This window comes from Oratosquilla oratoria, chromosome 31 (assembly GCF_046742065.1).
Source record: "Oratosquilla oratoria isolate Oo_2021 chromosome 31, ASM4674206v1, whole genome shotgun sequence".
NCBI lineage: Eukaryota > Metazoa > Arthropoda > Malacostraca > Stomatopoda > Squillidae > Oratosquilla > Oratosquilla oratoria.
Genome location: NC_134807.1, coordinates 43,798,495 through 43,822,198, shown reverse-complemented (window position 1 = coordinate 43,822,198; position 23,704 = coordinate 43,798,495). Strand labels below are relative to the sequence as shown.

The window sequence follows — 23,704 nt, the reverse complement described above, 5'->3', positions numbered from 1 at the left end:
TATATGTATGTATGAATGTAGTAGTTTCAGAGGAATTAGCTTGTTAAGTGTAGTTGGGAAGGCTTATGGGAGGATCTTGATTGAGAGGATTAGGAGAGGAACAGAGGGAGTAATTGGTGAGGAACAGTGTGGATTTAGGACAGGTAGAGGTTGTGTAGATCAGATTTTTGTGGTAAGACAGATATGTGAGAAAGCTATAGGAAAGGGGAAGGATGTTTTTTGGGCCTTTATGGACCTGGAAAAGGCTTATGACAGGGTAGACAGAAAGGCACTGTGGGAGGTTTTGCAGATATACGGGATAGGAGGAAAGCTTCTAGGAGCTGTCAAGAGTTTTATGAGAGTAGTAGAGCTTGTGTCAGGATTAGAAATGGAGAGAGTGAGTGGTTCGAGGTAAAGGTGGGACTTTGTCAAGGATGCGTTATGTCGCCCTGGCTGTTCAACTTATACATGGATGGGGTAGTGCGAGAGGTAAATGCAAGGGTAGTGGGTCAGGGATTGGAGATGGTTAAAAAAAAAGAAAGAAAAGTGGGAAGTGAGCCAGCTGTTGTTTACGGACGACACTGCACTTGTGGCAGGATCGGAGGAGGGATTGAGGAAGTTGGTGACAGAGTTTGGGAGAGTGTGTGATAGAAGAAAGCTGAAGATAAATGTGGGTAAAAGTAAGGTGATAAGATGTACAAGGGGTGAAAGCGGCAGCAGACTGGAAGTGAGCATTAAGGGAGAGCAACTGGAGGAAGTGGATAGTTTTAGATACTTGGGTGCAAATGTGGCAGGAAAAGGTGGAGTGAAGGTGGAGGTAGAATGTAGATTGAGAGAAGCGAGTAAATGCCTTGGTGGATTAAAAAGTGTAACGAGGAATAGACATTTGGGAATGGATGCTAAGAGGAGACTATATGAAGGAATGATTGTGCCAACAGCACTGTATGGGGCAGAAACATGGAACATAAGAGAGGAAGAGAGAAGGAGTTTGAATGTGTTTGAGATGAGGTGTCTGAGAAGTATGATGGGGGTTTACTAGGCTAGATAGAGTGAGAAATGAGGAGGTGAGGAGGAGAACAGGGGTGGAAAGGGGGTTGGGAGATAGGGTTGATGAAAGAGTATTAGGATGGTTTGGACACATGGAAAGAAGGAGTGAAGAAAGACTAGTAAAAGAGGTATGGAAGGCAGATGTGGAGGGAGTGAACATGAAGGGACGTCCTAGGATGAGGTGGATGGATGGGGTGAAGGGGGCTTTGGGGAAGAGGGGAATGTCTGTTGAGGAAGGACAGGAGAGGACAGAAGACAGGGGTGAATGGAGAATGGTTGTATATGGATGATGTTGTGATGCATGAGGTGGAATGGGCGGGGGGATGGGGGGTGAGGTAGTATGTGTGAGCAAATTTTGACGCAGCCCGAAGGGATTTCTCCCCGTCTTCTCCGTTATGTATGGGTGGACGGAGAGGGGGTTGCCGATTTAATGAAGCAGCCTTGCTGTGGATGTGCTGTGTCTTGCGACACTGCTTCTGATCCAGGGCAGTGGACAAGGTGCAGGGATGACCCATCATCCAGGAGGTGCTAAGATGAGAGGGAGGGTGGAGGGGTGTGGAGTGTATTCAGGGATGGAATGGGTGGGGATGATTTTATGCCTTTTCGTTTTTGGCTACCTCCCTTGTAAGGGGGAAAAAGCCTTGGTATATGTATGTATGTGTTTATATATCAGGACAATTGGAACAAAGGAAGTGAAGAAAGTGGGGTCAGAAAAGACCTGGGAGTAATTACCTCAAATGACTTGTCCCCTGTTCAATAAATAAACAAAATTGTTGGAAAATCCTACAACTTGCTAAGATCAATAAAGGTGGATTTTAGGTATTTAGACAAAGAAATGGTTAAAAAATACTACATACATCCATATGCCAAAGGCTTTTTCCCCCCTTACACAAAAGGCAGCCAAAAGAAAAAGACATATAAACCACTCCCACCCATTCCATCCCCTACATACTACACTCCCTTCCGCCCTCTTCCCTCCCTCCTATCTTGGCACCTCCTGGATGAGGGGTCATCATCCATCTTGTCCACTGCCCTAGGTCAGAAGCAGTGTCACATGACACAGCACTTCCACTTCATTAATTCAGCGACCCCCCTCTCCGTCCCCTCATGCAGAAAAGGAGAAGACAGGGAGAAATCCCTTCGGGCTGCATCAATTTATTTCTCATACATACTCCCTCAACCCCCCACCCACTACCCGTCATACATCACAGCATCATCCATACACAACCATTCTCCATTCATCCCTATCCTCTGTCCTCTCCTGTCCTTCCTCAACAGACATTCCTCTCTTTTGCAATGCCCCTGTTACCCCATCTATCCATTTCATCCTAGGATGCCCCCTCATGTTCACTCCTTCCATCTCTGCCTTCCACACCTCTTTTACTAATCTTTCTTCACTCATTCTTTCCATGTGTCCAAACCATCCTAATACTCTTTCATCTACCCTATCTCCCAACTCCCTTTCCACTCCTGTTCTCCTCCTCACCTCCTCATTTCACTCTATCTAGCCTAGTAACCCCTATCATACTTTTCAGGCATTTCATCTCAAACATATTCAAACTCCTTCTCTTTTCCTCTCTTATGTTCCATGTTTCTGCCCTGTACAGTGCTGTCAGCACAATCACTGCTTCATATGAAAGAAAAATGCAAGGAACAACCTAAACTGTTTAACAGATATTTGAATGGTAAACTAAAAACCAAACAAGAAATAGAAAAAACTGCGCCAGGGAAATTATGAATATACAGAAGAACAGGAAATGGCAGAAGTTATGAACAACCACTTTAAATTGGTATTCATAATTGAGAACACACCTGTGAGGGAATAGAGACAGAAATCCCCCCCAATGAAGGAAATAACTGTAACAAGAAGGAAATTAGCCACCAAATAAAAACCTTGATGTCAGAAATTCGCATGGACCGGATGGAATTGCAACTTGGATACTGAAAGAATATGTAGAGGAGTTAATGGATAAAATATACAACATAATCAAATGCTAGCTCAAAGAAGGAAAGGTACCACAAGACTGGAAAAATGCAAATATTGTACCAATATATATAGGAGGAAACAAGGAAAATCCAACTAACTACAGACCAGTCTCCCTAACAAGTACATTAGCAAAAACATATGAAAAACTATACTGAATCCAAATCAATTTGGATTTAGACATGGAAGATCATGTACAACAAACCTGATTGCTTTTATTCAAGACTAATAGAAATAATACGAGAGGGATGGATGGGCAGACTGAGCCTATCTAGACCTACCAAAAGCATTTGATAAGGTACCACACGAGAAATTAATAAGAAAAATAGAATCAATAGGTGGCATTGGAGGTAAATTATTGGAATGGATGGAAAACTTCCTGACTGGGAAGAAAAATGAGGGTAGTAATTAGAGACAAATACTTGAAATGGGAAGAAATGGTAAGTGGTGTCCTGCAAGGGTTGGTGCTGGCTCCAATCATGTTTGCCATATATATAAACGACATGGATGAAGGAATGGAGTGTTATGTGAATTTCTTTGCAGATGACGCAAAAGTACTAAAGAAAGTAAGAACAGAGGAAGATTGTGAATCATTACAACCAGACCTGGACAAAATCTGGAAATGGACTCAAAAGTGGGAAGTGAATTTCAATATCAAGAAATGTAGTATAATGGAGTTTGGAAAAAGTAAAAACAGAATATCAAAAAATTATAAAATTGGTGAAGAAGAAATAAAAAAAGTGAACTCTGAAAGAGACCTTGGAGTAATAATCAGCAAAGATATGACACTGGACAAACATATCAACAAAATAGTCTGAAACTTTCAACCTATTAAGGTCAATGAAAGTGGCATTTGACTATTTGGATTAAGAAATTATTTTTAAAAAATATTAGTTACATTAATAAGACCAAAACTGGAATACACAGCAACACTATGGACACCCAGTACTAAAAATAATATAAAGAAATTAGAAAGAATACAGAGAGCAGCTACAAAGTTACCAGCTCTTTCCAAATTAACATATGAACAATGATTCTCCAAATTAGAACTACCAACACTGGAGCAGAGAAGAGAAAGAGGTGATCTACTGACTATCTATAGAATCATGAAAGGAAAGGAAATCCTTGATAGAAATGATTTACTAAAATGTGACAATGGAAAAACAAGACACGAAAAGAAACTCAAAAAGGATAACTATAGAAGAGATCTGAAAAGGAATAGCTTCCCACACAGAGTGCTGGATATCTGGTATAATTTAGATAAAGAAATAGTGTGTGCAAATGTAAAGGAGGATAGGGAGGGAAAGATAGTTACTGTGGGAAGTGCTAAGAAAATGACCGTGATGAGTGAGGAAAATAGAGGAGAAATAAGGAAAGATGAAGTGAAGGCAGTTGTTAAGATGATGATAGCAGGTGAGGCACCTGGACTCGATGGATGCCATGCAGAATGTCTAAAAAAAGGAGGTACAGTGATGGTGGACTGGCTGGTGAGGTTATTTAATGTTTGCTGGAGAGAGGGTAGAGTGCCGGAGGACTGGAGGAGTGCTTGTATAGTTCCACTTTACAAGGGAAAAGGGGACAAGTGTGAGTGTAGTAGTTTCAGAGGGATTAGCTTGTTAAGTGTAGTTGGAAAGGCTTATGGGAGGATCTTGATTGAGAGGATTAGGAGAGGAACAGAGGGAGTGACTGGGGAGGAGCACTGTGGGTTTAGGACAGGTAGAGGGAGTGACTGGCTAGGAGCAGTGTGGATTTAGGACAGGTAGAGGTTGCACAGATCAGATTTTTGTGGTAAGACAGATATGTGAGAAAGCTATAGGAAAAAGTAAGGATGTTTTTTGGGCTTTTGTGGATCTGAAAAAGGCTTATGACAGGGGTAGACAAGAAGGCACTGTGGGAGGTTTTGTAGATATAAGGGATAGGAAGAAAGCTTCTAGGAGCTGTCAAGAGTTTTTACAAGAGTAGTACAGCATGTGTCAGGATTAGAAATGGAGAGAGTGAGTGGTTTGAGGTAAAGGTGGGACTTCGTCAGGGATGCGTTATGTCGCCCTGGTTGTTCAACTTATACATGGATGGGGTGGTGCGAGAGGTAAATGCATGGGCGGTGGGTCAGGGATTGGAGATGTTTAAAGAAAATGGAGAAAAGTGGGAGGTCAGCCAGCTGTTGTGTGCAGACGACACTGCACTTGTAGCAGGATCGGAGGAGGGATTGAGGAAGTTGGTGACAGAGTTTGGGAGTGTGTGTGAAAGAAGAAAGTTGAAGATAAATGTGGGTAAAAGTAAGGTGATGAGATGTACAAGAGGTGAAAGTGGCAGCAGACTGGAAGTGAGGATTAAGGGAGAGTGACTGGAGGAAGTGGATAGTTTTAGATACTTGGGTGCAAATGTGGCAGGAAAAGATGGAGTGAAGGTGGAGGTAGAATGTAGATTGAGAGAAGCGAGTAAATGCCTTGGTGGATTAAAAAGTGTAATGAGGAATAGACATTTGGGAATGGATGCTAAGAGGAGATTGTATGAAAGAGTGATTGTGCCAACAGCACTGTATGGGGCAGAAACATGGAACATAAGAGAGGAAGAGAGGAGTTTGAATGTGTTTGAGATGAGGTGTCTGAGAAGTATGATAGGGGTTATTAGGCTGGATAGAGTGAGAAATGAGGAGGTGAGGAGAACAGGGGTGGTAAGGGAGTTGGGAGATAGGGTGGATGAAAGAGTATTGGGATGGTTTGGACACATGGAAAGAATGAGTGAAGAAAGACTAGTAAAAGAGGTATGGAAGGCAGATGTGGAGGGAGTGACCACGAAGGGGTGACCTAGGATGAGATGGATGGATGGGGTAAAAGGGGCTTTGGGGAAGAGGGGAATGTCTGTTGAGGAAAGATGGGAGAGGACAGAAGACAGGGGTGAATGGAGAATGGTTGTATATGGATGATGTTGTGATGCATGAGGTGGAATGGATGGATGGGGGGTGAGGTAGTATGTGTGAGAAAAATTTGATGCAGCCCGAAGGGATTTCTCTCCGTCTTCTCCTTTTATGCATGAGGAGATGGAAAGGGGGGGTTGCCGATTTAATGAAGCGGCCTTGCTGTGAACGTGTTGTGTCTTGTGACACTGCCTCTGACCCAGGGCAGTGACCCATCATCTAGGAGGTGCCAAGATAAGAGGGAGGGTGGAGGGTGGAGGGGAGAGGAGTGTATTAGGGATGGAGTGGGTGGGAATGGTATTTATGCCTTTTCCTTTTTGGCTACCTCCCTTGTAAGGGGGAAAAAAGCCTTTAGTATATATATGTATATGTGCAAACACTATTCAAGATTTTAAGAAAAAACTTGATGCTGAAAGATACAAAGTGGGTCTCCACAAGCGTAGCTCCCTTCCCATATAATACAACTTGGTAAATACAACTAGGTAAATACAATCTCCTCTTAGCATCCATTCCCAGATGTCTATTTCTCATTACACTTTTTAATTCCCCAAGGCATTTACTCGCTTCTCTCAATCTACATTCTACCTCCACCCCCACTCCTCCCTTTCCTGCCACATTCGGACCCAAGTATCTAAAACTATCCACTTCCTATCCTCTCCCTTAATACTCACTTCCAGTTTGCTGCCACTCTTTCCCCTTGTACATCTCATCACTTTACTTTTGCCCACATTTATCTTCAGCTTCCTTCTTTCACACACCTTCCCAAACTCTGTCACTAACTTCCTCAATCCCTTCTCTGATTCTGCTACAAGCGCTGTCGTCAGCAAACAACAAAAAATATTAGTCACAATAATAAGGCCTAGACGATGAAAATGTCATGATAGAATTAGAGGAAAAAATGAGTGAAGAGTTTAACAATTATTTTCTATCGGTGTTTACTAATAAGAGGTTGGATAAAGTACCTCACTGTGATCTGATTTTCAGAGGGGATGAAGAAAGTAGTTTATCTAATATCAGCATTAGTAAAGAAGAAGTAGTCAAGCAGATTGACAGACTAAAGCTACAAAATCTCCGGATCCAGACAAAAATTTTCCAAGAATGCTTAAGGGGGGCCACCCCCGAAAACTCTTTGGGCTCATATCTCGCTTCTGGTTCATCCAATTGCTTTGAAATTTTAATATGTTGTTTGTTGGTATAAAGAAATGCTATTCTGTAAATTTCATGAAATTTTAATGAATGGTAGTGGCTACAAAAAAAAAAACGTGTTTTTCTTTTTTTTGTTTCACAAGATTCATTTTTCACTTAATTGCTTTGAAAAAATTATCATAGAAACTTTGTTTATATATCTACATTTTGTTGGATTTGATTTTCAATTTTTTGTTTTGTCTTTGAAGGAAAAAAATTTATTTTTTTTCGAATTTTTTTTTTAGGTCTCCTGAATCCCGTTTTTTTTTGGACAAATTGAAAAATCTAATTCCAACAAAAAATTCTATTTTTGTTGAAGTATAAATTGATACCTAACATAAGTTGATCAGAGTTTTTACCGATTTTGTGAAATTATTTGAAGTTCAAAAAACAACATTTCGAGATATCGGCTTCTATTTTTTTTTTTTTTTTATTGTCATGCCATGTGCATTCATCTGATTGGCATGAAATTTTCACATATGATTGTGTATATATTGTTGACTTGGAGAATGAAGAGAAAGGGGGGGTGACTGCTGTTGTGGCGTGGGTGGGAGTGGTGGCGGAGGAGGAGGTGATAAGCCGGACGGCGATAACACGCTGTCTCCCCTTCATCTCTGCTAATTTCTCCTTGATCTGAAGAGTCTTGATGCCCTTTACTCTTCTTGAAGTTGGATATCCTCGATAACGTAAGCTTACGTTTGTAAGTCATCTTGCAAGACGAATATAAAAGAAATATTACAGGAACGCAGCATTGCGTTATCTGTAATGTCTCCGTATGTACTGGACGTGAGTAGCTAGGATTTACCACACGCATGTGGGGAAGAGATGCCATTTGTCGAAATTTATATAAAGAAAAAATTATTTTAATGATAGTTCTACATAGTTATAAGCATTGAATGATACCTCATTTTCTAGCGCACGCGTCAGGCTATGACGCAACACCCCGGGTCATTTAAAAATGGCATCTGAAGGGGGAAAAAAAATATTTTTCAGAAAAAAAACTTCACCAAGTGATAGTTTCGGGTAGGACTGACATCTTGAGCCGATAAAAGTGAAAAGTGAAATTTTAAAAATATTCGTGAAAAATTCACCGGGGTGGCCCCCCTTAAGGAGTGTAAATTTGAAATCTGCGACCAGTTAACTGAAATATTCAATAAATCGGTAGACACTGGTTTTATTCCAACTGCTTGGAAGCATCCAAACGTTGTTCCTGTTTTTAAGAAGGGAGATAGATCGTCTATATGCAACCACAGGCCAATCAGTTTGACATCGGTTATAGGAAAAATGCTTGAATCAATAATAGTAAATAGACTCAGAGAACATATCGAAGGGCATAATTTAATTCGTGATTCACAGCATGGTTTCTCCAAGGGTAAATCATGTGTGACTAAACTTCTATCCTTTTACACTAAAGTATATAAGGCGTCAGATAACAATGAAAATTATGTTATTTACCTTGACTTTAGCAAAGCGTTCGACAAGGTGCCACACCAGAGATTACTAAATAAAATCAAAGCCTATGGCATAGGAGGAAAAGTGTTAGAATGGATTAGAGCTTGGATTAGTAACAGAAAACAGCAGGTCACCATAAATGGAATTAAATCTAGGTGGGGCAATGTTACTAGTGGGGTCCCCCAGGGCTCGGTTTTGGGTCCCTTGCTGTTCATTATGTACATAAACGACTTAGACGATGGGATAAATAGTGATGTTAGTAAGTTTGTGGACGACACTAAAATACATACATACATACATATACCAAGGCTTTTCCCCCTTACTAGGGAGGTAGCCAAAAATGAAAAGGCATAAAATCATTCCCACCCATTCCATCCCTGAAAACACTCCACACCCCTCCACCCTCCCTCCCATCTTAGCACCTCCTAGATGACGGGTCATCCCTGCACCATCCACTGCCCTGGGTCAGAAGCAATGTCGCAAGACACAGCACATCCACAGCAAGGCCGCTTCATTAAACTGGCGACCCCCCCTCTCCGTCCCCCCATATAAAGGAGAGGACGGGGAGAAATCCCTTCGGGCTGCGTCAAAAGTTTGCTCACACACACTACCTCACCCCCCATCCCCCCGTCCATTCCACCTCATGCATCACAACATCTTCCATATACAACCATTCTCCATTCACCCCTCTCTTCTGTCCTCTCCCGTCCTTCCTCAACAGACATTCCCCTCTTCCCCAAAGCCCCCTTCACCCCATCCATCCATCTCATCCTAGGACGTCCCCTCATGTTCACTCCCTCCACATCTGCCTTCCATACCTCCTTTACTAGTCTTTCTTCACTCATTCTTTCCATGTGTCCAAACCATCCTATTACTCTTTCATGAACCCTATCTCCCAGCTCCCTTTCCACCCCTGTTCTCCTCCTCACCTCCTCATTTCTCACTCTATCTAGCATAGTAACCCCCATCATACTTCTCAGACACTTCATCTCAAACACATTCAAGCTCCTCTCTTCCTCTCTTATGTTCCATGTTTCTGCTCCATACAGTGCTGTTGGCACAATCACTCCTTCATACAGTCTCCTCTTAGCATCCATTCCCAAATTTCTATTCCTCATTACACTTTTTAATCCACCAAGGCATTTACTCGCTTCTCTCAATCTACATTCTACCTCCACCTTTACTCCACCTTTTCCTGCCACATTTGCACCCAAATATCTAAAACTTTCCACTTCCTCCAGTTGCTCTCCCTTAATGCTCACTTCCAGATTACTGCCACTTTCACCCCTTGTACATCTCATCACCTTACTTTTACCCACATTTATCTTCAGCTTTCTTCTATCACACACTCTCCCAAACTCTGTCACCAGCTTCCTCAATCCTTCCTACGATCCTGCCACAAGCGCAGTGTCATCTGCAAACAACAGCTGGCTCACCTCCCACTTTTCTCCATTTTCTTTAACCATCTCCAATCCCTGACCCACTACCCTTGCATTTACCTCTCACACTACCCCATCCATGTATAAGTTGAACAGCCAGGGTGACATAACGCATCCTTGACGAAGTCCCACCTTTACCTCAAACCACTCACTCTCTCCATTTCTAATCCTGACACAAGCTCTACTACTCTTGTAAAAACTCTTGACAGCTCCGAGAAGCTTTCCTCCTATCCCGTATATCCGCATAACCTCCCACAGTGCCTTTCTGTCTACCCTGTCATAAGCCTTTTCCAGATCCATAAAGGCCCAAAAAACATCCTTCCCCTTTCCTATAGCTTTCTCACATATCTGTCTTACCATAAAGATCTAATCTACACAACCTCTACCTGTCCTAAATCCACACTGTTCCTCACCAATTACTCCCTCTGTTCCTCTCCTAATCCTCTCAATCAAGATCCTCCCATAAGCCTTCCCAACTACACTTAACAAACTAATCCTTCTGAAACTACTACATTCACACTTGCCCCCTTTTCCCTTGTAAAGTGGAACTATACAAGCACTCCTCCAGTCCTCCGGCACTCTACCTTCTCTCCAGCAAACATTAAATAACCTCACCAACCAGTCCACCATCACTATACCTCCTTTTTTAAGACATTCTGCATGGCATCCATCCAGACCAGGTGCCTTACCTGCTTTCATCATCTTAACTGCCTTCACTTCATCCTTCCTTATTTCTCCTCCATTTTCCTCACTCATCACTCATTTTCTTAGCATTTCCCACTGCAGCTATCTTTCCCTCCTTATCCTCCTTCACATTTAGCAACTCCCTAAATATTCTGCCCATCTTCCCCTTACTGCCTTCTCTTCCATTATCATCTCTCCATCTGCACCTTTTACCTTTTCTTCTCCAGTTGATTTGCCTCCTCTTCCTCTCTTAATTTCTTTCCAAAACATCTTTTTATTACTTTCAAAATTTTCTGTCATACTCTTACCCCATTTTACATCTGCTCTCCTCTTTGCCTCCTTTACCTTTTTCTTTACTTCTCTTTTCTCTTCTTTGTACGTCTCATATGACTCCCTCGTCCTATTTTGTAACCAATCTGTGTAAGCTCGCTTCTTCTCTTCTACAACCTTCTTCATTTCCTTATCCTACCATTCACTACCCTTCCTTCTATTTCCTCCTGTCCTTCTTGTTCCACACACCATCTTTGCACACTTTGTGACTCCCTCCTTGAACCATCCCCATTCCTCCTCCACACCTAGCTCTACTCTATCCTTCACTCCCTCCCACTCCTTCTCCTTTTCCTCTTCATTTAAAGAGTTCACTCTATGCACCTCCCTACCCTTTGGCCCTTGCTTCTTTCTCCATCTGTCCTCCACTATCAACTTACCTTCCACCAAAAAATGATCTGATATTCCCCCACCCTCTCCCCTTAGCACATGTACATCCTTAACTCTTCCTATCATAATCCTATTTACCACTACATAGTCCATTAACCCCTTCCATACGGTGCCGCACACGTAGGCGTCATGAGGAGCAAGTGGATTCGCGACGCTGCCATATCGGCGTCTTGATTATATTTATTGTAGTCGCCCCTGTGTTTTTACATTCTCCCAAATGCGCCCTGAATCCCATTCTCTGTGGTTTTCAAAATTCGCGGGTGAAAGAGAGAACGATCGATATAAGCGGTGACTATATTTTATGATGCGAGTATTATTACGACACGTCATACGGCTGGCATTGGCTGCTGCCCGCGAGATTTAAGTCCCGTACTGAAGTGGTTAACACTCTATCTACCACCCTTCCATCCACCACCCTCTCCCATGTGTACTTATGCTTGACTTTCTTCCGAAACACTGTATTTGCTATCATCAACTCTCTTTCTAGACACATTTCCACCATCAACTCTCCACTACGATTTTTTCCTGGAACTCCACATTTCCCAACCACTCCATCAATTGGATCCTTTCCTACCCTAGCATTAAGGTCTCCCAGTACTACTACATTTACACTTCTCCCTAAACCCTCTATGCACTCATTTAAATCTATCCAAAAGGCCTCCCTTTCTTCTACACTCTTCTCACTGCCAGGCCCATATGCACTTACAAAAACCCACATCTCCCTTCCCAGTTTCACCTTCATCCACATTATCCTTGAGGAAACCTCCTTCCACTCCACTACACGTTTACCTATCTCTTCACTTACTAGTATAGCCACCCCTTCCCTCCCTCGCCCTCTCTTCACTCCTGATAACCTCCCACTTACACTCCCAAACTTACAATCGCCCTTCCCTTTCAGCTTAGTTTCACTCAAAGCCAACACATCCATCTTTCTTCTCACAAACATACTACCTATCTCTTCCCTTTTACTCTCATCTGTACCACATCCACGCACATTAAAAGACCCAAACCTTAGGGTGCTGGTCCGAGAAATTCCAGACCCTCTTATGCCTTTGCTTTTACTTTTAGGAATGTGCCCTGTGGGGCTACAAGGAGAAGGATGCCTAGTCCCAATCCCCGTCCCTTTCTTCTCGCCTCTTACGATCCAAGTGGGAATACTTGGTGGCAGTATTCTTTTCCCCCACCACAGAAAAAGAAATACTCAGAGAAATGGTACAGGACAGCAACAAGGGGTTGGGGGACAGCATAACGGAGGGACAGTCGTAGTATAAAAGTGTCATCATTTCTCTATGAACAGAGTTTTCCTCTATCATAGACAAAATGATGTGTGGCTCTGGTCCGTAGGGGCGCCCCATATAGACCCTAAAGTATCGACTGCATGCTACTTTGCCACAATAACAAGCAGCCAATACCCCAGGATGCCTAATTAGGTTAGGAGACAATGCCGAGATTCTGCAGTATGATCTTAATAAATTGTTAACATGGTTGGTGAAATGGCAAATGAACTTTAATATCTCTAAGTGTAGCGTGTTAAACATAGGGCTACACAACCCCAAAAATAGGTACGACTTAGATAACACACTTTTAGAGAAAACTGAGTGCGAGAGGGACTTGGGAGTTCTGGCGAGTCCGGACCTTAAAAGCAGGAAGCAATGCATTAGCGCCAGAAATAACGCTAACAGAGCATTAGGTTTCATTGCTAGGGAATAGAAGTGCAGTGGTAATTATTAACCACTTCCATACAGTGACGCCTACGTAGGCGGCATGAGGAGCAAGTGGGTACTCGATGATGCCGACGTCGCCATCTTGATTATACTTATTGTTGTCGTACCTATGTAATTTCCATTCTCTCTAAACTGGCTTCATCAATTTTCTATAGTTATCAAAATGCACGGGTGAAAGAGAACGAACGATTGAGCACTGACTATATTTTTTATAATGCGATTATTATGACACATCAGGTGGTGATGGATACGGAGCTGCCTATTGTAGGCTTTATGGTCTCTTGCAGTCATCCAGGAGGTGCTAAGATGAGAGGGAGGGTGGAGGGGTGTGGAGTGTATTCAGGGATGGAATGGGTGGGAATGATTTTATGCCTTTTCCTTTTTGGCTACCTCCCTTGTAAGGGGGAAAAAGCCTTGGTATATGTATGTATGTCTTATGTTATGTTAGACTGGAGTATGCTGCAACACTATGGTCACCCAGTACCAAAAAGAATATAAAGAAAATTAAAAGAATCCAGAGAGCAACCATGAAAATGGCCCCAATACTTTCAAACCTGTCATATGAGGAGAGACTGGCTAAATTGAAATTACCGACTTTGGAACAAGGACTAGAGAGAGGCAGCTTACTGACCATCTATAGAATCATGAAAGGCACGGAAGTCTTTGATAGAGAGTACTTATTAAATTGGGACAAGAAAAACACAAGAGGACATGAAAAAAACTCAAAAAGTATAGTTATAGAAGAGACCTTAAAAAGGTTTTCCATACAGTGGTAGACAAACTGGAAAAAACAATTGTGTGTGCAAAAACCATATACAAATTTTAGAACAAACTAGACACTACGAGATACAAAGATGGGACAACATGAGCATAGCTTCCCTTCCCATAAGATACAACTAGGTAAATACAAAGCACCTCATTCTACAATGTCCCTCACAAACAATCCCTAGACAACAACACAGTATTTCTTCCTTTAGTGATGTATGAGCCCAACTGTTGACTGGAGCCAGTTACCTTGGAGCTGTAGGTCTCCACCAAGAAACCTGGGTAAATGGACTGACTGAATGAATCAATCACAATCAAAATAATGAGACAGAACAAATACTTTAGGTAAAGAGGATCAATCAATCAATCTGTTGCCCCCGGTCTCTCTTGCAGAGGACCCATGACCTCAATAGAGGATGAAAACCATAATAGGGTTATTTACCTTTGGGTATATGATATGATGTATTTCCTTCTTGAGGCACATTTAGTTGATACAATTGGGAGAAGGATGATAGTCCACAGTCCCCTCCATCAAACCCACATTTTTCTATATTGCATTCCTGTACAACAAAAAGAAAATAGTTCTATAATGAATTTCCTGACATACATATGCTGTATCTTTAAATAAATAGATGCACAGATTTTTTCATCAGTAATAAGGCTGAATGTCATATACTGATACTATAAGGAGAGATGGTTGAGTGTGACTGAGAAACATTTTCACCCCTTTCATTCCCAGCAAGGAGTGAAATTGACATATAGGTCAATTTCACTCCTTGCTGCTTGAACCATATGAAAATAGCACCTTACATGAATTAAATGAAATGTTGGGGAGCCACAGAAGTATTTACTTAATTATACTGACTGAATTGTAATATCTAGCAATAGAACTATACTCCTGTGTCTCCATTCTCCATTTATGATGTCTAACTTTTTTGGTAAACAAAGGAAATATGGGAGGTGGATAGGAATGGGATGGGTGGGAGTGGGTGCATGTCTTTGATTTGGCTACCTATCTTATATGGGGGAAGAAATACTTGGTATAAAGAGAGGTAGAACTTTTCTGGTGCAAGAGGAATGTCCGTCAACAAAGAAATTACGTTTGTTTCCTTGGTTTCATTTCTAACACCTATAAAGGATTACAAAGGAGGAGCATGCCACACATCAAAATCTAACAAGGTGTATTGAAGCATGAAGACATATAGACTTGTTCAATTGCCTTTATACCAAGGTGAGTTACATGAATAAGAGCATAGTAAAGTTAAAATGAAATAATGATAAAATACTCACATAATCACAAAATTTGTCTGCCAACCATGAATCAGAACACGATGGAGAACAGAAAGAATCTTTATTGAACAAGTTATTATCATCAAAGTCGAGGAAATTATGATCCGGATTACTTTCTATACTATTGTCAGCACAATCACCACCATCCCATTGGCAATTGGAGGTGTTACAAGACGTATCACAGTAACCATCACCCAGCCATGAACCTGGGCACCCTGAAGCACACTCAGGCAATGACCAGGCTAAGTAAACCTGCAAGAGTTGAAAAAGAACATTAAAATACACTCACCTCATGTTGCAATAGAAGTACTAAAACACATACATATACCAATGTCTTTTCCCCTTACAAGGGAGGTAGCCAGCAACGAAGACATAAAATCAACTCACACTCATTGCATCCCCACAACCTCCACTTCCATTTGCCGCCCCTCCCTCCCTTTTATCTTGGCTTCTCCTAGATGATGGGTCATCCCTGCATCTTGCCCACTGCCTTGGGTCAGAAGCAATGTAGCAAGACACATTACATCCACAGTAAGGCAGCTTCATTTAATCAGGACCCCACCCCTCCTTCCCCTCATGTAGAAAAAGGGATGGGGAGAAATCACTTTGGGCTGCGGCAAAATTACAAAGAAATGACAAAGGAGGAGCATGCCAACAGGAGACCTTATGGTCCACAACTGGGTTGGATGGAAAAAAATATATATATATATGTATGTATGTATATATATATATATATATATATAATATATATATATATATATATATATATAATATATATATATATATATATATATGGTAGATAAATAAATAAAAATTATGCTTTTTTTTTTCTTTTTGGCTACCCCCGTGTAGGGGAAAAGCCTTTGGTATATGTAATAATATAAATAATAATAAATGAAATAAATAAATAAATGCATAGGTGTAGTTAAATAATAAACAAACAGGTAAATAGTAAATAATAATAAATTAACATTTAAGGGGGTACGCGACACCTGGAGGTCATTTTCTAAAATATTTAGAGTAAAGAGCTGAAACTTCTCAGGTAAATAGGTATCCATATTGCCTACATTTTAGGTGAAGCAGAATGGTGTATGTACATATGTACACATATACACATGTACGTATACCAGTAGCAACATTTAAAAGTGCACAGCACCATTATTCGTGGACCAATTTGTTTTATTTTTTGGCTATGATTAGTCAGTAGGCACACCTAGGGCCGATCATTGAGTAATTGAACAATTTCCTTTATACTTTTGCATACAGGCATTTCAATTTTAATGTCTGGCAAAAATCGTGAAAAATACAATTTTTTTGCTCGTTTCCATTATTACTCCAAACTCTTTCATCCTATTCAAAATATTGGAACGATCAGCCCTAGCAGTTACTAAAAGTAATATTCCCTGTAAGTTTCATCTAAATCTGATGAATATTAGATTTTTTATGATTAAAAAAAAGTAGAAAAATATCGAACGGAGATATGGCAACTTGAAATATGAATATATCTGTAACTTGCTTATAGTTTCACCAATTTGACTGATTTTTTCATGGCTTAATTCTTATTATATAATAAGTACAGTAAAGATTATCAACATATTTCAATTACAAGTACTTTAAATACTGAAAAACTAAAGTATAAGAATGTCACAGTAGTGACGACGCACAGACGACAACATCATATAATTTGCTTTTTTTCACCTTTGGCTGTTTCTTCATATGAAACCTCTCTGCTGGGGGTCTTCAGGGTATCTAAATCATTGGAAAGAGATTTATTTTCCAGTAGTGGGCGCCTTCTCTTTCCTCATCAGATTCCCCTCGCCAATCTATGTTGGTAGGGCACCCCCTCCAGCATCATATGATGTCCCTTCTTCTTTCTTCTTCCTGTATAGCCTTGATCTTTTTCCTCTTGCTTTCTTCTTTGGATTTAATCTTCCTCTTTGAATTGTTTAGTCTAATGTTGTCCTTTACCTCTGTCACCGTCACAGAGGTGCAGGTGAGGGCAGTGGTGGAGTGAGAGGTGGTGAGATCTTTAGTCGTCTTTGACTGCTTGCCATCTTTAACTGCTGTTTTTTGTCATTGTGATGTTCTTTTGTTCTTTTTGCTACCCATGATGACTGTACTAAAGAGTAATATGTACTAGCTAAAGTAATAGATTGCAATGAGAGCTCATGAGACATGCGAACTTCCCTTTTCAGAGCTAGCCGGGAACTAACGCTTAGTTTCGCACAAAGTTGGCGAAATATTCTCCCTCCACCTTCCTTCCTTCCCCTCCACAATCGTATTGGCCGTTGATACACTGGGCGAGTGTAAATTCAATCAAATTTCAACGTTATTCGCTGCGCCTGAAGGTCCTAAGTGGCACGCCTCCCTCTAGTGTGGGTTGCGCCTTTAAATCTGTCCTTTTAAACCTCACCCAGGACCTTTAAATTGCGCGCGGCTGGAAAATTATTTGTCGGGATTTATTTCTAAGTGGTATACGAACATTTTGAACACAGTTTTGAAAAATGCCATATCTTGACCAAATTCACCCCCCCAGGTGTCACGTACCCCCTTAACTGATAATAAATGAAATTCAGGCAAATAATTATAAAGACAAATAATAACAAACAAATAAACAAATGATACATAATAAATGGCAGTCATTATAGCATCTTGCTTAGGTACCTATCTAAATGAATCTTATAGCTTCGAACTGAACTATATTCCACTGCCTCTGCAGGAAGTTTATTTCATTCATTAACTACACAGTTAAGTTGTTTCTACCCATTTCCAAATTAAATTTATTTCCTGACAGTTTAAGACCATTATTTCTTGTCTGATTCTCATTCAGTGTGAAAATTTTGTCACTTTTGATGTTGTCAATTCCCTTTAGAATCTTAAAGACCTGTATTAAGTCACCTCTGAGTCTATGCTTTTTAGGGAAAACAGATTAATATGTTTTAGTCAATTTTTGTATGGTTTATTTTTGATATTTGGAATCAGTTTTGTTGGTCGCCATTGTACTTTTTCCAGTTTGTCAATGTCTTTAATGAGATTCGGAGACCATAAGGAAACAGCATGTTCCAAATATGGATGAACTAATGATTTATATAGTTTGTTAATGAGAGATGGCATTCATTCATACTCCCTCACCCTCCCCTATTCCCTTCCATGAATCCCACTTTTGCAGAAATATACTATTGGACATGACCACTGAATACACAATGACTCAATGAGTAAAAGAAAATACCACATATAAAAATAATGAAGTACCATTGAGACTAGATTTAATGTTTACACTGGAGCCTGAAATTGTGGATAAAAAGGAATACTAGACACCATCTGGAAAGTGACCACATACTAATCAAGTTCGAACTACAAGAGGAAATCTATTTGGGAAGAAATGAGAAACACAGAAAGAGAAGACTAATGTACAACAAAACAAGTTTTGAGAAATTCAGAAAATTCTTTCAAAAAGTGAAATGGGAAAAATTCTTTAATGAAGAAAAAATGGAAGAGAAATGAACGATATTGAAAGAAATCTATAATAAAGGAATACATACCAAAACAAAAACAGGAAAAGGTGTACATTAAATGCTGGTGCAACAAAAAATGTAGTGAGGCAAAAGATAGAAGAGACAAAGCTTGGGAAAGATTGAAAAAAAAAAGATTAAGTGGCAAATATCAAACTAAGAAATGAATATGTAAAAATATGCAGGGAAGAAAAAATTAACTATGAAAAAGATATAATAGACAAATGTAAGGATCGACCTAAATTATTCTACAGATATGTAAATGGCAAATTAAAAGATAAACAGGAAACGTGAAACTGCAGCAAGCTAATACAGAATATATAGATAGAGAAAAGGGTGAAATTATGAAAAACATTTTAAATATGTATTCACAAAGAAAAATACACAAAATTAGGATAAACGAAAGGGAGAAAGATCCCCCCAATGAAAGAAATATTTGTGACATAGAAAGAAATAAGGAATCAAGTAATAAACCTTGAAGTCAGAAAATCACACGGTCCAGACAGAATTGTTAATTGGATACTAAATGAATGTATAGATGAACTAATGGACAAAATATATACAATAGATTGCTCACTCAAAGAAGGAATTATACCACAAGATTGGAAAAATGCAAATATTGTACCAATATATAAAGGGGAGGCAAAAGAAGACCCAACAAATAATAGACCAGTCTCCCTTACAAGTGCAATAGCTAAAATATGTGAGAAAGTTATCAAAAGTAGATGGACTAAACATTTGGGAGAAAACAATATACTAAATCCAAAACAATTTGGCTTTAGAGAAGGAAAATCATGTGCCACAAATTTGACTTGTTTTTATTCAAAGTTAACAGATATAATGCAAGAAAGGGATGCTTGGGCAGATTGTGCTTTCCTAGATTTACAAAAGGCATTTCATAAAGTATAACAAAAAAAGCTACTAAGAAAACTCAAAACAACAGCAGGTGTACAAGGAAAATTATTGAAATGAATGGAAGATTTCTTGCATGGGGGGGGGGTGAGGGTGGTGCTTAAAGATAAAAACTCAACCTGGGAAGAAATGATAAGTGGAGTCCCACAATGTTCTATATATATAGATGACATGGATGAAGGTGTGGAATGTTATATGAACTTCTTTTCAGATGATGCAAAACTACTAAAGAAAGTAAGTACAGAAAAAGACTGAATCCCTATAGAGAGACCTGGACACACTGGTAATGGAGCCAAAAGTGGGAAGTGAACTTCAACATCAAGAAATGTAGTATAATGGAGTTTGTAAAAGCAAGAAAAGAATATCAGGGCAATATAAAATTGGTACAAAGGAAGTAAAAAAAAATAGCTCTGAAAAGGACCTAGGAGTAATTATTAACCGACATGTCACCACAAAAAAAATATAAAGAAAATAGTCAGAGAAACCTACAATTTACCAAGATCAATAAAGGTGGCTTTTAATTACTTGGATGAAGTAATGGTAAAAAAAAATATTAGTCAAACTGATAAGACCAAGATTGGAGTATGCTGCAACACTATAGACACCAGTACAAAAAAAGAAATAAAGAAACATGAAAAAATCCAAAGAGCAATGACAAAGATGGCACCAACAATTTCAAAACTGACATATAAACAAAGATTGTCTAAACTGGAACTATCAACCCTGGAACAAAGAAGAGAAAGAGGAGATCTACTGACCATTTACAGAAGCATGAAAGTCCTTGACAGAGATTTATTAAAGTGGGATAAAAGAAAAACAAGAGGACATGAAAAGAAATTTAAAACGGATGGTTAAAGAAGTTCTGGGAGAGAGATAAAAAAAAAAAAAAAAAAAATCCACATGGTGGTGTATATCTGGAACAAATTGGATGAAACAATAGTGTGTGCAAAAACCATACAAGAACCTCAGAATAAACTAGATGCTGAGAGATACAAGGATGGGTCACTATGAACACAGCTCCCCTTCCTGTATAATACAACTAGGTAAATACAACCATTCTCCACTCACCCCTATCTTCTGTCTAATCTCTCATCCTTCAACACACATTCCCCTCTTTCCCAATGCCCCTTTTACCCTATCCATCCAACTCATCCTTGGTTGCCCTCATTCTCACTCCTTCCAAACCTCTTTTAAATCTTTCTTTACTCATTCTTTCCATGTGTCCAAACCATCCCAATATTCTTTCATTAACCGTATCTCCCAACCATATAACAATATACAAACAATGCATACGCTCAGTGTTGAATTATGCGAGTCCTGCATGGGCTCCTAATCTCAGTGAGACACACCACAACACCCTTCAAATCATACAAAACAAAGCCCTAAAAACAATTACAGGCTGCACAAATACAACACCTACAGACCATGAAACAAAAGTCCTCAAAGTCAAGGACCACCTCGACATGAGAGGCACACAAACACTTGCCGCAGCCACCACAAACACATCACACCCGCTACACTACATAGCAGAACACCCACACACACCAAGAAACATTAAAACAACACCCAAAGACCTGTATCACACACAGATACTCTCTTCTCTTCCTCCACAACCACCAAATACCAGCCTCCGGAAACATATTCATAATCATATCACTCACCGCTCCATTAACACACTGAAAGACAACACACTGCTGCATGCCAGACCCCTTGATATCCACCCTTCTGAATCCTCTCTCATGAAAGGACAGAGTCCACCTGGCCAGACTGCGGTGCGGCCACCACCCAGCACTTCTAAGCTACCAGAAGAGGCTGGATGACCGCATTGTGAACAGCTGCCCAGGATGTAACACTTCATCCCATACCATACAACACATAATGGAAGACTGCATTATACACAATCATGCATGCAAACAACACAACATACACTCTATAAAGGATTTGTGGGAAAACCCCGTTCTGGCCATGGGATTCCTTGGGGAGACGGGACTGCTCGGAGAGACAATCTAGGGAACGACAACAACAACAACTCCCTTTCCAGCCCCGTTCTTCTCCTCACCTCCTTGTTTCTCACTCTGTCCAGCCTAGTAACCCCTATCATACTTCTCAGGCACATCATCTCAAACACATTCAAACTCCTCCACTCTTTCTCTCTTATGTTCCATGTTTCTGCCCCATACAGTGCTGTTGGCACAATCACTCCATGATGGGTCACTACAGGCATAGCTCCCCTCCCGTATATTACAACTAGGTAAATATAACCTCCTCTTAGCATCCATTCCCAAATGTCTATTTCTCATTACACTTTTTAATCCACCAAGGCATTTACTTGCTTCTCTCAATCTACATTCTACCTCCACCTCCACTCCTCCCTTTCCTGCCACATTTGCACCCAAGTATCTAAAACTATCCATTTCCTCCAGTCTCTCTCCCTTAATACTCACTTCCAATTTGCTGCCACATTCTCCCCTTGTACATCTCATCACCTTTTTTTTACCCACATTTATCTTCAACTTCCTTCTTTCACACACCTTCCCAAACTCTGTCACTAACTTCCTCAATCCCTCCTCTGATCCTGCTACAAGCCCTGTGTCATCAGCAAACAACAACTGGCTTATCTCCCATTTTTCTCTATTTTCTTTAACCATCTCCAATCCCTGGCTAATTACCCTTGCACCTCATGCACCACCCCATCCATGTATAAATTGAACATCCATGGCAACATGGCACATCCCTGGAAAAGTCCCACCTTTACCTCAAACCATTCATTCTCTCCATTTCTAATTCTAACACAGGCTCTACTACTCTTGTAAAACCTCTTCACTGTTCCTTAACCTCTTCAATATGCGTCAAATTCTCACAGGCAGCATTAGCTGCCTGATGTATGATGATGCATCACAATATAAAGATACGGCTCTATTACTTGTTCTCTCACTCTGAATATTAATACATACATACATATAATAAGGCTTTTTCCCCCTTACAAGGGAGGTAGCCAAAAAGGAAAAGGCATAAAATCATTTCCACCCATTCCATCCCTGAATACACTCCACACCCCTCCACCCTCCCTCTCATCTCAGCACCTCCTGGATGACGGGTCATCCCTGCACCTTGTCCACTGCCCTGGGTCAGAAGCAGTGTCGCAAGACACAGCACATCCACAGCAAGGCTGCTTCATTAAATCGGCGACCCCCCCTCTCCGTCCCACCATGCATAAAAGGAGAAGACGGGGAGAAATCCCTTCGGGCTGTGTCAAATTTTGCTCACACATACTACCTCACCCCCCATCCCCCCACCCATTCCACCTCATGCATCACAACATCATCCATATACAACCATTCTCCATTCACCCCTGTCTTCTGTCCTCTCCTGTCCTTCCTCAACAGACATTCCCCTCTTCCCCAAAGCCCCCTTCACCCCATCCATCCACCTCATCCTAGGACATCCCCTCAAGTTCACTCCCTCCACATCTGCCTTCCATACCTCTTTTACTAGTCTTTCTTCACTCATTCTTTCCATGTGTCCAAACCATCCTAATACTCTTTCATCAACCCTATCTCCCAACTCCCTTTCCTGTAGGTGTTGTGTTTATGTATCCTGTAATTGTCTTTAGGGTTTTGTTTTGTATGGTTTGAAGAGTGTTGTGGTGTGTCTTAGTGAGATTAGGGGCCGAGGCTGGGCTCGCATAATTCATCACTGAGCGTATGCATTGTTTGCACAAATACAACACCTACAGACTATTTACACCATGAAACAAAAGTCCTCAAAGTTAAGGACCACCTCGACATGAGAGGCACACAAACACTTGCCGCAGCCACCACAAACACATCACACCCGCTACACTACATAGCAGAACACCCACACACACCAAGAAACATTAAAACAACACCCAAAGACCTCTATCACACACAGATACTCTCTTCTCTTCCTCCACAACCACCAAAAACCAGCCTCCGGAAACATATTCATAATCATATCACTCACCGCTCCATTAACCCGCAGTGTTTAGTACGTATATATACGTTCGGGAGGGAAAGTGTTTAGTACGTATATATATGGATCATCTTTTCTTTTACTTCACGGCACCTAAACTTGTA

At 40.6% G+C, this 23,704-nt stretch overlaps 1 protein-coding gene across 3 annotated transcripts in view; it reads right to left on the bottom strand.

The window, feature by feature from the left end:
* LOC143041528 (N-acetylglucosamine-1-phosphotransferase subunits alpha/beta-like) overlaps positions 1 to 23,704 on the bottom strand; it is a 142,691-nt gene that overhangs the window by 65,362 nt on the left and 53,625 nt on the right. For all 3 annotated transcript variants that reach the window (XM_076213509.1, XM_076213511.1, XM_076213510.1), the window contains exons 10-11: positions 15,184 to 15,435; positions 14,336 to 14,453 (exon numbers count right to left, since the gene is read on the bottom strand). In XM_076213509.1, the coding sequence (XP_076069624.1) occupies positions 14,336 to 14,453; positions 15,184 to 15,435 (370 nt within the window). The remainder of the gene's footprint in view (positions 1 to 14,335; positions 14,454 to 15,183; positions 15,436 to 23,704) is intronic.